Source organism: Zea mays, chromosome 6 (assembly GCF_902167145.1).
Source record: "Zea mays cultivar B73 chromosome 6, Zm-B73-REFERENCE-NAM-5.0, whole genome shotgun sequence".
In the NCBI taxonomy this organism is placed as follows: Eukaryota; Viridiplantae; Streptophyta; class Magnoliopsida; order Poales; family Poaceae; genus Zea; species Zea mays.
In genome coordinates, this window is record NC_050101.1 from 75,360,039 (window position 1) to 75,374,656 (window position 14,618).

Here is a 14,618-nt window from a genome sequence, read left to right on the forward strand (position 1 = left end):
TAAATGTGAATTTATGCAATGGATGAATAAAGTGCAAATCAAGAGCAAAGGTATGTTTCTAAGTCTTAGTACATTGGTTTTGTGTACTAATATACTTGTCAAAGTATTGGAAACAGGAAGAAAAAGAAAAGGAAAGAGGTGGCTGTGTACAGCCAAGGGGCTATTTCGGTCTGGGCACCGGACTGTCCGGTGGTGCACCGGACAGTGTCCGGTGCGCCAGGCTGCCTCGGCCGAAGTGGCCACTCTCGGGAATTCGCCGACGGCGTACGGCTAAAATTCACCGGACTGTCCGGTGTGCACCGGACTGTCCGGTGAGCCAACGGTCGGCTAGGGCCAACGGTCGGCCGCGGATTCTGCGCGCGACACGTGGCCAAGCCAACGGTCGGAAGGGGGCACCGGACTGTCCGGTGTGCACCGGACATGTGCGGTGCGCCAACGGCTCCCAGATCAGCAACGGTCGACTGCGCTGTTTAAGGAAGGAAATCGGGCACCGGACAGTGTCCGGTGTGCACCGGACTGTCCGGTGCGCCCGACGACAGAAGGCAAGATCAGCCTTCCAGATTTGCTCTCAACGGCTCCTAGCTGCCTTGGGGCTATAAAAGGGACCCCTAGGCGCATGGAGGAGAAGACCAAGCAACCTTAGAGCATTCTTGATCATCCACACTCAGTCTTTGCGCATTCGTTTGTCATTCTAAGTGATTCGAGCTCCGTTCTAGTGAGAACTTTGAGATAGTCTTTTGAGCTCGATTCTTGGCCGTGTGTGCGCGCATTTTGCTGTGGATTTGTGTGTGTTGCTTCCCTTCCTTACTCCGTATTTCTTTGTGAATCTCAAGTGTAAGGGTGAGAGACTCCAAGTTGTGGAGATTCCTCACAAACGGGATATTGAAAGGAAAAGCATAACACTTGGTATTCAAGTTGATCATTGGATCACTTGAGAGGAGTTGAGTGCAACTCTCGTCCGTTGGGACGCCACAACGTGGAGTAGGCAAGTTTTGTACTTGGCCGAACCACGGGATAAATCACTGTGTCTTCTCTGTGTTGAACTCTTTGTGATTATCCTATTGAGCAAGATCTTCTCTCTAGCCACTTGGCATTAACTGTGCTAACACTTAATCAAAGTTTGTGGCTTAAGTTTTTGAAGTTTACAGGATCACCTATTCACCCCCCCTCTAGGTGCTCTCAAGCACACATCCTAAGCCTTGGCCACATGCATCGCAATAGATATCAAATCCTTTCTGTAGGTCGGGCATAACCAATACTGGTGGCGACATCAACCTCTTCTTCAATAGATCAAAGCTGTCTTGACACTTCTCGTCCCACTTAAATTCTTTTCCTTTCTCCAAAAGCGAAGTCATAGGTTTAGCAATCTTAGAAAATCCTTCAATAAATCTCCGATAATATCCTGCTAGTCCCAAGAAACTCCGAATCTCCATAACTGTAGTGGGTACTCTCCACTCCATTATCTCCTTAACCTTAGCAGGATCCACTGATATTCCACCATTAGAAATGATATGACCAAGAAATGGCACCTCGCCAATCCAAAACTTGCACTTGCTGAACTTGGCGTAGAGTCGTTTATCTCGTAGCTTCTGCAGCACCAATCTCAGATGTACCTCATGATCACTATCATTCTTGAAAAATAAAAATATTGTCGATGAAACCACGATGAATCTGTCCAGATCATGAACACCTTATTCTTTAGATCCATAAAATAGCTGGTGCATTAGTTAGTCCAAATGACATAACGGTGAACTCATATAATCCATATCGAGTCGAGAAATCTGTCTTGGGAATATCTGATGACCTAATCTTCATTTGATGGTATTCCGATCGGAGGTCAATCTTCAAGAATACTCTAGCACCTCTCATCTGATCAAATAAATCCTCAACGCGGGGTAATAGATACTTGTTCTTCACAGTAGCTTCATTAAGGGATCTATAATCCACACACATCCTTTGTGATCCATCCTTCTTCTGTACAAATAGTACTGGTGCTCTCCAAGGTGAAGAATCCGAACGAATATACCCAGCCTCTTGTAACTCCGTTAATTGTTTCTTAAGTTCCTTTAACTCTTCTACAGACATCCTTTATGACCGATTGGGAGTAGGGGTAGTCCCAGGTAAGAGATCAATGACAAAACTCAACATTCCTCATCTGGTGGCATCCCTGGTAACTCCTCTGGAAAGACATCCAGAAAATCCTTAACTGCACGAATGTTGTCACCCACAAACTTCTCATCTACTAAGAATGCCACTAGTCTGATGGTGCTAGTTACTGCAATCTCAACTTCGAATCTTTCTCCTTTGGAACTGGTGAGTTCTACGGTTCCCTTAGCACAGTGTATAAACTGTCTTTGCCTTTCTCAACCATGACATACCAAGGATCACGTCTATAGTGCTCTCTTCTAACACTATAGGGGTAGGCCATCTGGGTTAGGAACACAGGGTAAGAAAGAAAGGATTGTAGACAAGGCAGGTGATTACGAATTATGTTACTTTGGGGGATTCATTAGCTAAGTGTGTTGCCTACTAAGGCTAATTCATTACCTTATAGTGGTACATGCTAAGATGCCCAACTATAATGTTTCAATCAATCAAAGAAGCAAATCAAGCATTTATCATCAGAATAATCAACCAACATTTTTTTTAAAAAAATAGAGAAAATAGTTTTAAATTTTGTCTTAGGTTCCCTATCTCTTAAAAAGATCATAGTGGTAGGATTCCAAGGTGTGAAATCCATCTTGTCTTAGAGTAGAAAAGATAAGATTAATCAGAGTAGAATAGCAAAAGGTGAGACAAGATCAAGATGAGATGAGTATAAAATGAGTCAGAGTAAGGTAAGTAGAAAAGGGTTTGTCCATTTCTATCTAGGTTTTGTCCTACAGTCAACATTTCCTCTGATACCACTTCTGTCACACCCGGCTTTAAGGAACAAAGCCAGGTGCATCTCATACATGCGCCAAGAAGACAACATATATAAAACAGAGTGTATAGAGATAAATGTCAATAACATCAGAGTACTTATTACATAGCGGAAGACTTATTACAAAATAAAATAATAAATATAAAACGAACTAAGGATCGTCGGCGCCAATGTCAACTGAGAAACGCCACCTAGATCAGATCATACTCCTCGCCTTGTGGCTCCTCCTGAACCACCTGTTCTTCTCCTGTGGGGGGTGTGAGACAGCAAGGGTGAGCTCACACATGATCATCGCTCAACAAGTTGTGGGGAATAATGTGACATGAACTCACCAAAGGTGGGAGCTCATGGAGTGTAAGGCTTATCAAAGAGAATGGTTAAAGCTGAGCATTGCTTTTAATGTTGGTCAAACTTTTATTAGCAGTTACTAAGTGTAAGTAAATACCAAACCTTAAGTAAAGTAATAGAACAAAATTAATAATAAACCCATGCATATGCAAATGACAAAATTGAATTTAAGTTCCATAATTTAATCATCAGAGAGTCCTGAGCTGCTCATGACCGTGAGCTCGGCTAGTATACCAGTTTTACACTCTGCAGAGGTTGTACCCTTTACCCACAAGTCATGCTACCCATCTGCCAAGGGGTCGCGAATCCCATACACCTCTACCTAGGAAGCGCGGCAGGGCAACACTACGAGGCCTTTACAAAGTTCCACTAGCTTCCGAAAACCCGCTACAGTTTATAGGAAGTTCCAATGCAGGGTTCCTGGCTGACCGCCATCGCAGCAAAATCAACCAGGGACCTCCCTACACTGACCACTCCCCTACTGCCCTTGCCCCTTTCGGGTAAGGTAGTCTTCCACTAGCTTTCCTAATTAGTCAGCCAAGGGCGTCCCATTAAACCCTTGTGGTGGCACGTGGTTCTCAAGTTAAGCTCTATGTTCCAATTAACATTAATGAACTTGACATGAACATAAACAGAATAACAAGAATAATTGGAACATAGATATAATAAATGATTATCCCAAAACCATGTAAAGCAATAGCAAACTACCCAGTGATTCAGGGGTAAACAAGGTAATGAGATAAACAATCTAGGGTGACCTATTGGGTCCCATCAAAATTAACCTATGCACGAATAAATGATATTAAAGAACATTATTGGGTAAAATGTGGTCAAGGGCACAACTTGCCTTCAATGAGCTCCTGCTCAGCTACTTCAACTTGCTGCTCACCAGGATCCTCGGTCACGGGCTCTTCTACTCGCCACAATACAAACAAGCACAGTGCATATAGAGAAATTAACATTACACCAAACATATAAACAAATTACACAGTAATAATCTTCATGTTAAAATAAAATTCTAGGAACATGAATCATAATTTTCGGAGTTATAAATTTTAAGTTATGGATTTTCAAAGGTTTTATGTGTTTAAAATGGGATTAAGTGGGAAATAATTTTTCTTACTGTTTTCATGACCAAACAGAGGCTCTAAGTGATAAAGAATAAAATTACAAAAATTTAGAAAGTGGAATGGATTATTTTGGATATCATATGAATTTTCTATGAATAAAATGAGTTTCTGGAATTGTTTTCATATTAAAAATCAATTTCTGTATTCATTTACCTATTTTATGAGTTATCTGGATCGAGCTTCAATTAAATCAAAACACAGGGGGTCTGGTATAAATATTCTTGAGACACAGGGCGCCCCTCAATTGGACGGCGGGTTGATTCTAATAAATATCAGGGGCTTATAAGGAAAAGGCGTCCTGCGAAGGGGTATCCAAGAAATCTGGCCATCGGATCCTCATTGGACGACCCAGATTAGGCCGATCGTCATCCTAAAACGATGAACAACGTGGTCCGTCGGATCCCGCACCAAGGGTATAGATTTTAAGTGACTAAATCTGCTCCCGTTCACCCGATCATGGATCAACGGCACAGATCGCGTTGCACGAAGGGGTATGGCTATTCTAATCTGGTTCGTCAGTTATTCATCCCACGGTTCTGATCCTTCCAAACCCAATTCTAATCACTACCGTCCAACCTATCATCAACGGCCAACAGCCATCTTCCACCCTGCCGCACACCAGGGCGCGACGGCGCACAACCCCCACGGTGGTCTGCTCACCGGAACAAGCTACCCTGGTGTTCTGGTGCATGGATCTTCCCCCAGACCGATGAAACACAATCCTAGGAACAAATTGAGACTATTCAGAGGTCTTACCAGCGAGAAAATCGGTGGAGGAAGAGCTTTCCACGGCAAATAGCGACTTGACGACAATTTGGATCTCCGATGAGCAATTGACGCGCCACTGGGGAAAACACCTCGCCGAGAACCACCCCAACAACGCGCGGGTATCACCTGCGGTTCCCCAAGACCGCCCACCAAAAGCTTCGCACCGCGGCGGCCACCACGACATCGAAGCAGGCGCGCATGCCCTCCTCGTAATCGCACACGGACGCATCCACGACCCCCCAGTAGCAGCCAAACGATGGCGGGCGCGGAGGACGATGATGGCCGCCAGTAGAGCCCCGCGGTGGCGGCAACAGAGGCGGCTGTGCACCAGAGGACGCACGGTGCCGGGGGCATGGCGGATCCACTGCACCGAACGAGCTCCGACGTGGAATTCCGTCGCTGTGAGACCGACTCGGGCACGGGTGAGTCTTGGACACGCACCCCCCGTCAGTTGTCGATGCACCGAGTGCCCACCCTGGGGTCACCCCGACGGCCAGGCGAAGATGGCGAGCGGCGGTGGTTCTGGGAGCTAAATCCGCGCGAGGAGGTAGAGGAAGGGAAGACCGGACAACGGGTCACGCGTGGGGACTGCGGGGAGCCCTAGCCCAGGCGGCGGAGTCAATATGTAGCACAGAGAGGGGAGGAGAAGGCGGACTTGAGCTCCAACAACCCGGCAGGTGCGCGCGGTCGGTTACAGCCGAGCGGGATGACAGGTGGGACCCCCGTGGAATTGGCGCAGTGAGAGGGAAAGCGGAGGCGCGCGGTTGAGAAGCTGATCCGTGGGCCCGCGAATGCAGTGTCGGAGCCAGCGCGCAGGCGGCTGTCAGTGGGGCCCATCGGCCAGGGTCGCAAGCGACCAGGCATGAGCGACGTTATGGGCCACGCGGGTTGCTTCATCTGGTGGGCCAAATGTGGGTTCCGAGGCCCAGTTAGGTATTCCCCCCTTTTCTTTTTTCTTTTTATGTTTCTATTCTTCCTATTTTGTCTTATTTTGAATTCCAAATTCAAACTTCAATTTAAATTCAAACTTTGTGGCACTTTTGTACACTGAATAATTATTTAGTTTGATCATACCTACTGCGATGAAGTTATTAAATTATACTTTTATTTATTGAATAAAATTCCTTTCTCTCCTCTATTTTCATGGTTTTATTTCCAAGTTAGACTTTGAATTCTATGGATCCATTGATATGCTATTAATGATACATTTATTTTATTAAGCACAAATGCACAATCAAATAAAAACTCAGCATGATGCACAGATTAATTATGTGTTCATTGTTCTATTCATCCACTTTTAACTGGTGTTGAGCACATGCAACACTTAGTAGAGGCCACAAACCATTGGGACTATCTCTATTCTCTTTATTACAATTTTGAGTATTACACTCGTATTTATATTACCATTTGGGAGAAGGTATTAGGCCCCAAAGGGGGAGAAAAATGAAAAAGGGCTCTCAAGTTCTCCGTTTTTGGCGATTAATGCCAAAGGGGAGAAAGAATTAAGCCCAAAGCAAAAGGACCGCCCCACCATTTCAAAATTTTCACAAAAGCTTATTTCAACTAGTATTTGAAGTTTATCTCAATTGGTATTTGAGTCAGCCTCAAAATGAATTTCCAAATGGTATCTAATTTTCAATTGATATCTCATTTGGTATTTCAAATTGGTATCTTAAAAACCTCACATTAATATGAAAAATTTCAATTGGTACAATTTCACTTGGTATTTATCTCAAAACCCTCTTGAAAGCTAAGGGGAGAATTTCATTCAGGGGGAGCTTTTATTTAGTCAAAGGAAAAGAATTTGAAATAGAGGGAGGAATTTCAAATCATAAAAATGCTTCTTGCAATCTTATTCATATACCTTTGACTATTTGCAAAAGATTTTGAAAAAATTTTACAAAATATTTGCAAAAATAAACTTATGGTGTAAATGTGGTCCAAAACGTTAAATAAGGAAAAGCAATCCATTCATTCTTAGTCATATGTTTAAAATCTTTCAATTGGTATAAATTCGAAGTAACCTATGCACATCTATCTCAATTGCAAACTAGTTACATTTCTACACTTCATATTTTCTTTGGTTAAGTGTTGACATCAATCACCAAAAAGGGGGAGATTGAAAGGGAAATAGGGTTAACCATTTCCTATAAATAGATTTTGGTGGTTGACGACCAACACAAACCATATGGACTAACTAGTTTGGCTAGATGTGATTTATCTCAGGTGCATAAGGTTCAACGTAAACCAAGAAAAAAATTCAGTTAGGGGACACAATTTATTTGGAGCAAAAAGGACTTAGAGTGTGCTGCCTCTAGCACACTGGACAGTGTCCGGTGCACCAAGTCAGCCAGCAGATGAACAAGCCACTCTCGGGAATTCTGCAGGCGCGCTCCACTATAATTCACCAGACTGTCCGGTGTGCCACCGGACTGTCCGGTGAGCCAGCGGAGTAACGGCTCCTTGCGCGCCAACGGTCGACTGTGCAGAGTTACAGTAGTGAACAGTGCCGCGACAGAAGTCAGAGCGCAGAAGTTAGAGGTCACCAGACTGTCCGGTGTGGCACCGGACTGTCCGGTGCAGCTAGAAGACAAACGTCTCCAACGGTCAACTGCTCCGAACCCTAACGGTTGCGCTGACGTGGTGCGCACCAGACAGTGCACAGTGACTGTCCGGTGCGCCCATCGCCAGCACCTTTGCCAACGACTAGGAAGTGGTTGGGGGATATAAATACCCCCAACCACCACATTCATTGGCATCTAAGTTTTCTGAACATCACATTCATTGCAAGAGCAAAAGACTTCACTCCAAGACACATTCAATAGATCAAATCCTTTCCAAGCCTCCAAAACAATTCAATTCCATTAGAGACATGAGAGAGGGTGTTTTGTGTTCTTTTGTTGCTCTTGTTGCTTGGATTGGCCTTTCTCTTTTTCCCATCCTTATTCTCAAGTGCTTTGTAAGCAAAGCAAGAGACATCAAGTGTGTGGTGGTCCTTGCGGGGTCTAAGTGACCCGTGTGATTAAGGGAAGGCTCACTCGGTCTAAGTGACCGTTTGAGAGAGAGGGAAAGGGTTGAAATAGACCCGGCCTTTGTGGCCTCCTCAACGGGGACTAGGTTCTTTAGAACCGAACCTCGGTAAAACAAATCACCGTGTCTACTCGCTTTGATTCTCGCTTGATTTGTTTGCCCTCTTTTCTCTCTCAAACGTTTCCTTGCTAGTATTAATTTGAGTTTGCTCTCATACGTCATCCACATCATTTGAGCAACTCTTAGTAAGAGAAACAATCTTTTAGACTTGAATTTAATTGTAACGTTAACCCCGACCTTAGTGTGTGCTTAAGTTTATAAATTTTAGATTTCGTCTATTCACCCCCTTCTAGGCGACTTTCAGGCGTTGGTGGCCAGGCGGGCGGCGGGCGGCGAACGGCAAAGTGGCAGCGCAGCTCTGCGAACGGCGAAGCGGCGGCTCGAACGAGTGAGAGAAAGGAAGGAGGAAGAAAATGGGCTGGCGTTTAAGTCCTAGCTCGGCACCAAGGTCTATGACACCGAGCTAGGTGCCACAACGACATCTATAGCTCCTAATGATCCATCATCAATCAGTTCGACTTCAGTTCCACCTACCAAGCCGAAGCAGCCATTTCCAAAACGGTTTGAGAAGTCAAGTGAAGACAAGCAGTTTGCTAAGTTTCTTGAGATGATTCAAGATACGTAGATTACCATCCCCATCCTTGATGTTGTCTTACATATTCCGATGTATGCAAAGTTCTTTAAGGAGCTGCTCACAAAGAAGCGAAATATTAACGAGCCAGAAGTTGTTACTCTTACTAATACTAATACTAAGGTTGATTTAAGTTTCTCTGGTTCTTGGTTGAGTCTTGTCTTGCAGCTGCAGGAGTGATGTCAAACCTCTTGCTTGAGTTGTCTGTATTGGAAGTCGTGTAAGCAGCTTCTTCCGAATTTCGTGTTAGCAAGCTCGGCGTCAAGACCTATGGCCCCAAGCTTTGGGTCCAGATCTGCAATTAAGTCGTCCAAGGATCTAAACGTAAATATTTTTCGAACAATATGCTGAAAAGCAAAAAAAATCGGTCCTAGAGCAGGTCACTGTCACCGCTGTCGCGCGCAGGTCACCACCGTCGGTTGGTCGCACAAGCCGCCACCGCCAGTCAGGTGCAGGCCGTCGCTGCCGATAGCGTGGAACTCGACATCACCGTCCGAGCACCATATAATAGACGATACTTTCATATGTTTTCCCTTAAGTTTGTATTGAATGTTTAAGCTTCTGGATTATGTGATAGTTCTGGTGCTTACTTATATTTTCTGGGGCTGTAATGTGAAGTTCGACAAACTCTAAAAATGCACAAAATATAGTTCTGGTGCTTATTCACAATCTGCTCTTTTACCATTATTGATTTCATGTTCAGGATGCTCAGTTATTCACAATATGCTATTTTACCATTATTCAGGATGTTCAGCATGCTTAGGTTGAACATAGCATTTTGCCAATATGCTATTTTCAGCTTGACGTTATGAATTTCCAAGTTTAAATGCAATACACAACATGATACAGTTCAGTTATCCTTCAAAGCATGATACAATGCGTGTTGCGCCTGGCCTGTGGGGCCGAGCGACAATCAGATGGTGGCGGCGAGCTGCGCCTGGTAGATTGCGGTGAGCTTCACCGGCCAGCGATGACGAGGTGTGTGCCAGGACGGTGGCGACGAGGTTGTTTGGCCAGCGACGAGGTGTGTGCCATGCAAAGAGATATCATTCTATCGGATTGTGTCGTGGTCTCGTGGATTCGTGGGGCAGGGAGCTAGCACCAAAATTTCAGCGCAGCCGAAGGAAGGTGGAAGGTGCTCTCTATAAAACTGACGGTTGCCATTAGATGAGAGATAGATGGCCCAGATTCAAAATGTGTATATGACCACAGTAACTGTTTGAGCACCAGATGTGTTGCCCTTTTTTGAGGCGGACAACAGAGCCACGAAAGCGAAGCGTCGCCGGATTGCAGCAAAACAACGTGTCGTTAGCCCTCCATTCCTCCAACGACAGTGGTGCGCCGTGCGTGGCTGACTGGCTGCACAAGTTGCTTGCTCAGGCTTTTTTGACAGTGGAAGCGGAGATTGGGAGCGTTGGAGTTGGAGGCCGGCGAATATGTACGGACACGACTGGATGTTTTAGCCTCGTAGCAAGAAAGAGAAGACAATTATGGAATTGTTGGAGGGCTTGTTTTCTTGTTTTCTTTGTCTAAAACATACTCTATTTTTTTATTTATCGCACTTTAGTTTAAAAATAAACTAACGAGCAGTAAATATTCAAGAACGGAGGTAATAATTTTTAGTGGAGAGACTAAAGGGATGTTTGGTTTCTGGAAACTAAATTTTTAGTCATTTATTTTATTCTATTTTAATCTTCTAAATTATTAAATATGAAAACTTTCCATATTTGATAATTTGGAACTCAAATAAAATGAAACTTTCCGTATTTGATAATTTGGAACTAAAAATTATTCTCTACAAATTAAACACCTCTAAATATTAGTCCCGATAATTCACGTCTTCAGAATGTCTCATAAGACCAACTCCAGCAACACTCCCCATCCCACTCCGCATCCGCATTATACACGCTCTGAGTCACTATTTCGCTCTCCAGCAGCCTCCGCATCCGTCTCCGCAAAACAGACGCCGTGTACCTGCACTCCCCTTTTCCACGGTTTCTCTCTCCTCTCCGCAGAAGACTGCATGCGCCACCTCCTGCTCGCGGCCCCCGCTGTCATAGACTGCATGCGGAGTGCAAATACGGAGTCTGCCGGAAACGGGAACGGATACAGAGAGGAGAGAGAAACTGTTGGCCGTGCTAAATACGGATACGGGAGAGGGAGTCTGCTGGAGTTGGTCTCATGTCCTACCGTAAAAATGTCTACGCGAAGTGCTGGGTGGTCGTGCGTTCAACCCAGCAGTGCGCCCGTCGCCTTTTCCGACTCACCACGCCATCCCCTCCTCACGCCGGAACCAGATCCTCTGACGCACGGCAGAGGGCAGTGCGCCCGTCGATCCTGCAACGAACGGTGCATGCTTCATTTCCTTCTGTTTTCTCGTTACGGCATATACAGTGCTCCATGTATGCGGCCCAACTTAGAAACAGGCCCATGTTCCCCGTTCTCAGCTACTGGGCACGCAGCTAGCAGGCACACCTTGTTTCCTGCTTCAAGTCGCCGCCGGCGCCACCGCCAATGTTGGCACTGGCCGATGTGCTGCAGCAGCATGCTGTGCTGAGCGCTCCAGCATGCCTGCCGCCGACGGTTGAATGAATTTCTGCAGAATGTTTTCACTCAATATTTGTCAACTATGAATGAAACTGAGCCAAGTTGAAGAATAACATTTCTTTCTTCAGCAATTAACTTTCATTTGCGATTGAAACTGAACATTCCACCTAGCAATTGCTAACAACAAAATAGCCCTCCTCACTTGCTCCTAAACAAAATACTAGTAGCAATTGCTAACAACAAAATAGCCCTCCTCAATTGCTCCAGAACTAAAAAGAAGAATTCACTAAAAGAATCCCTCAATTTTTAGATCATCACTGCTTGCTCCATTCAATAGTTGGGTGAAGGAGCTGATAGTACTATATTCTTCAGGCTCTTTCCTCTTTTCGTTGCTGCTTACTTCTTTCTCTATTTCTTGTGCCTTGAAAAAACGAAATACAAAAGACTCAGATGTACATGGAACTTTATAATAATGCTATAATTCACATGTTAAAAATTAACATACCATTGATACTTGTACTTGCAACTGAGTTCTGTTTTGTCCATTTTTCCTCCCCTTGTGTTTTTCTTCCCAGCCAAGCTTTTTTCTCTTTGAAGTTTTTATGCGAACCTCTTTTTTCTTCAATTGTACATTACTCAATGTGTCATTTGGTGGAGCAAGATCACTCTGAGAAACACTTTGATCGTCATTTGTGCATGTGGTAATTCTGTCTTCAATCTGTTGACCAAGGATGTCAATTGTGCTATCCATCAATAGGGTGCACTCTGGAAAGTAGGCTGCTCGATGCGCTAAATTCAGAAGCTTCCGAGAAAAGTATCTATAGCGAAGCATTGCATCAAACTTTGGATTTTCAATTACCTTTTTCCCATTCATGTCTTGTACTGTGCCACTCCGTGCTTGTCGTGTCCATCTTTTTAATATATATTGGGCAGCCAATGACTTGATATTCATCAAATCAAGAACTTTCAAAGCATGAGCACATATTATCCCAGTTCTATTAAATAAATTGCAGCTGCATACAACTGATTGGTCCAATGGATTACCAATAACTTTGCACTCTTCCTCAAGGACAAGTTCTTCACCGAGGCTCCCGGTTGCAACAAGGTATTCATTATTTCCATCTAATACTTTGGTGCATGCTGTCATAGACCTTACATATTGGCTTTGAAAAGCTTCAAATATAATAGGTGTGTACAATTTGCTTGCTTGCAACAACATGGGTATCTTCATTATTATCCTCGGTTGTTTTTTTCTTGATTCGAATTCCGATTTCAGCTCATTATTTCTTTTCCCTTGCACCACCCTTTCAAAATGCTTCAAAAATCGAATGATGTCAAAATCGGATTTGAAATGAATTTTCAAATCATTGTTTAGGCTCTCACTTAATTGTGTGCTTCGCATGCCTAATGTGTAGACATGTTTCATATAACATGCAGCCCATTTTTCTTTCAACTTGTAAATACTATCTAACCAAGTTTGCTTCTGTACCTTTGTCCTCAACATGACAAATTCTGTTTCAAATTTTTCCTTGTCCTCATACTCAAACATGCATGCACTAAAATCAGCTAGAATATTTGAGCCTTTATCCTTTTCTTGCTTAGGCAAATGTTTGATAGCATTTTGCATTATGTGAAAGGTGCATAACCCATGCCATGCCTCATGAAACACTTGCTCAACAGCCTTTCCCATAGCAAAATCTTGGTCCGTGTAGAATGTTTTAGGTTGCTTTCCATTATGTGCTTTTAGAAAGGTCTCAAATATCCACTTGAAAGACTCAAATGTCTCGTCGTACATTAGAGCAGCACCGAAGATTACTGTTTCTCTGAACTGATTGAATCCAACAAAAACACCAAAAGGTCGACTCTCTCTATTTGTCCCAAATGTGGTGTCAAAGGAAACAACATCACCAAAATGTGTGTAATCAACAACCATTTTAGCATCAGCCCAAAATATGTTCGCGATCTTCTCTTCGATATCCATTTGTGTTGCATATTGAAATGAGGGGTTCTCTACCATTTTGTTCTGAAAATATTTAAGCATGCTTCCAGCGTGACCATATGCCATCTCTCGTTGTCGCTTGCCTCGCAAATAGTTTTTATGATCACGGAGGGTATAACTCAAATTAAGTGGTCCACCCACTTGGCGACATGCTAATTCATGTGATGCTTTTGGACCTATTCCTGAATCATCGGCTGTCTCAATTTCAAAAGCTTGCAAATCTGAAATTTTTCTTTGTGACACCATCAAGTGGAAAGTTTCTGGCGAGTGAAGGACATGATTGTGTTCCAAATTCAGATCATTTATTTTATACTCATCAGAATCTTTATCCTTTACAAGGCACATACGCACTTCGCAATCTGTTCTTGTTTCAGCTCGATGACATTTCACTTGATCATCCCTTTTATCTTTCCCTCTATGACCTTCATTGGCACAAACAAATCTACATGATGTAACTTTGCCATCAATCTTACTTTTGTTTGTGTATCTTTTCCTAACATCAAAACCTCTTTGACCACCATAGGCTAACCAAAAGTTCCAACCCTCATCTGTATTTCTGAATTTCATACCAACATGAGGAACCAAACAAGGGAACATATTCTCCCTGAAAAATCATTAGTAATACTATGATTGCTAATGGAACAAAAATAATGTACAAGTAGCAGAAACATTGATCCTGTTGTTGATTGAACATTAAAGCCTAATAATCGTGAAGAACTAGTTACGAATTTTGGCCTGACGAACTAGCTAGCTACTTGCTGTTGCAAGCAATCAACCCCAAATAATTGCTAGACAAAATACAAGCAGACAGACGGGGAAGCAACGTGTAATGAGTAAAAGAAAAGTATTCTTACTCGTTGAGTGTGTAGGGCTCTGCATTCTTATTCTCCGTCATCTTCACAGGAACTGAATCGTTGGAATCGCCTGCTGCATCGGTAAAGCAACGACTCCAAACTAGGCGACTGTATTTTTTCCCTCCAATCTGCGATGGGTGCTGCCCTTTCCCTCCTCCGGTACTATTTTTCCCTCCTCCGGTACTATTTTTCCCTCCATTGGTACAGTAACCCGGTATTGGGCCTTCCACAAGCTGGGCCGTTTGAGCTCAAGCAGCACAACACCACCTCCGTTGGATTCGTAATCAACGGAAGCACTGCCCTCTGCCGTTCGGCAGACGATCTGGTT

General features: G+C 43.8%; 1 protein-coding gene across 1 annotated transcript; it reads right to left on the reverse strand.

Moving 5' to 3' along the window:
* Window positions 1–11,548: 11,548 nt before the first annotated feature.
* On the reverse strand, window positions 11,549–14,482 carry LOC103629431 (protein FAR1-RELATED SEQUENCE 5-like). Its single transcript, XM_008650554.3, has 3 exons — window positions 14,291–14,482; window positions 11,943–14,040; window positions 11,549–11,858 (listed from the first exon to the last, which is right to left on the reverse strand). The coding sequence occupies exons 1-3, from the start codon at window positions 14,329–14,331 to the stop codon at window positions 11,724–11,726; spliced, it is 2,274 nt and encodes a 757-aa protein (XP_008648776.1). The 5' UTR covers window positions 14,332–14,482; the 3' UTR covers window positions 11,549–11,723.
* Window positions 14,483–14,618: the final 136 nt, after the last annotated feature.

Excerpts from the sequence above, each read along its gene's own strand:
- LOC103629431 (XM_008650554.3), bottom strand. The coding sequence starts at position 14,331 with ATGACGGAGAATAAGAATGCAGAGCCCTACACACTCAACGA. Across the intron at positions 14,041-14,290 it reads GAGCCCTACACACTCAACGA|GGAGAATATGTTCCCTTGTT; the intron begins GTAAGAATACTT and ends ATGATTTTTCAG. Across the intron at positions 11,859-11,942 it reads TGCAAGTACAAGTATCAATG|GCACAAGAAATAGAGAAAGA; the intron begins GTATGTTAATTT and ends CGTTTTTTCAAG.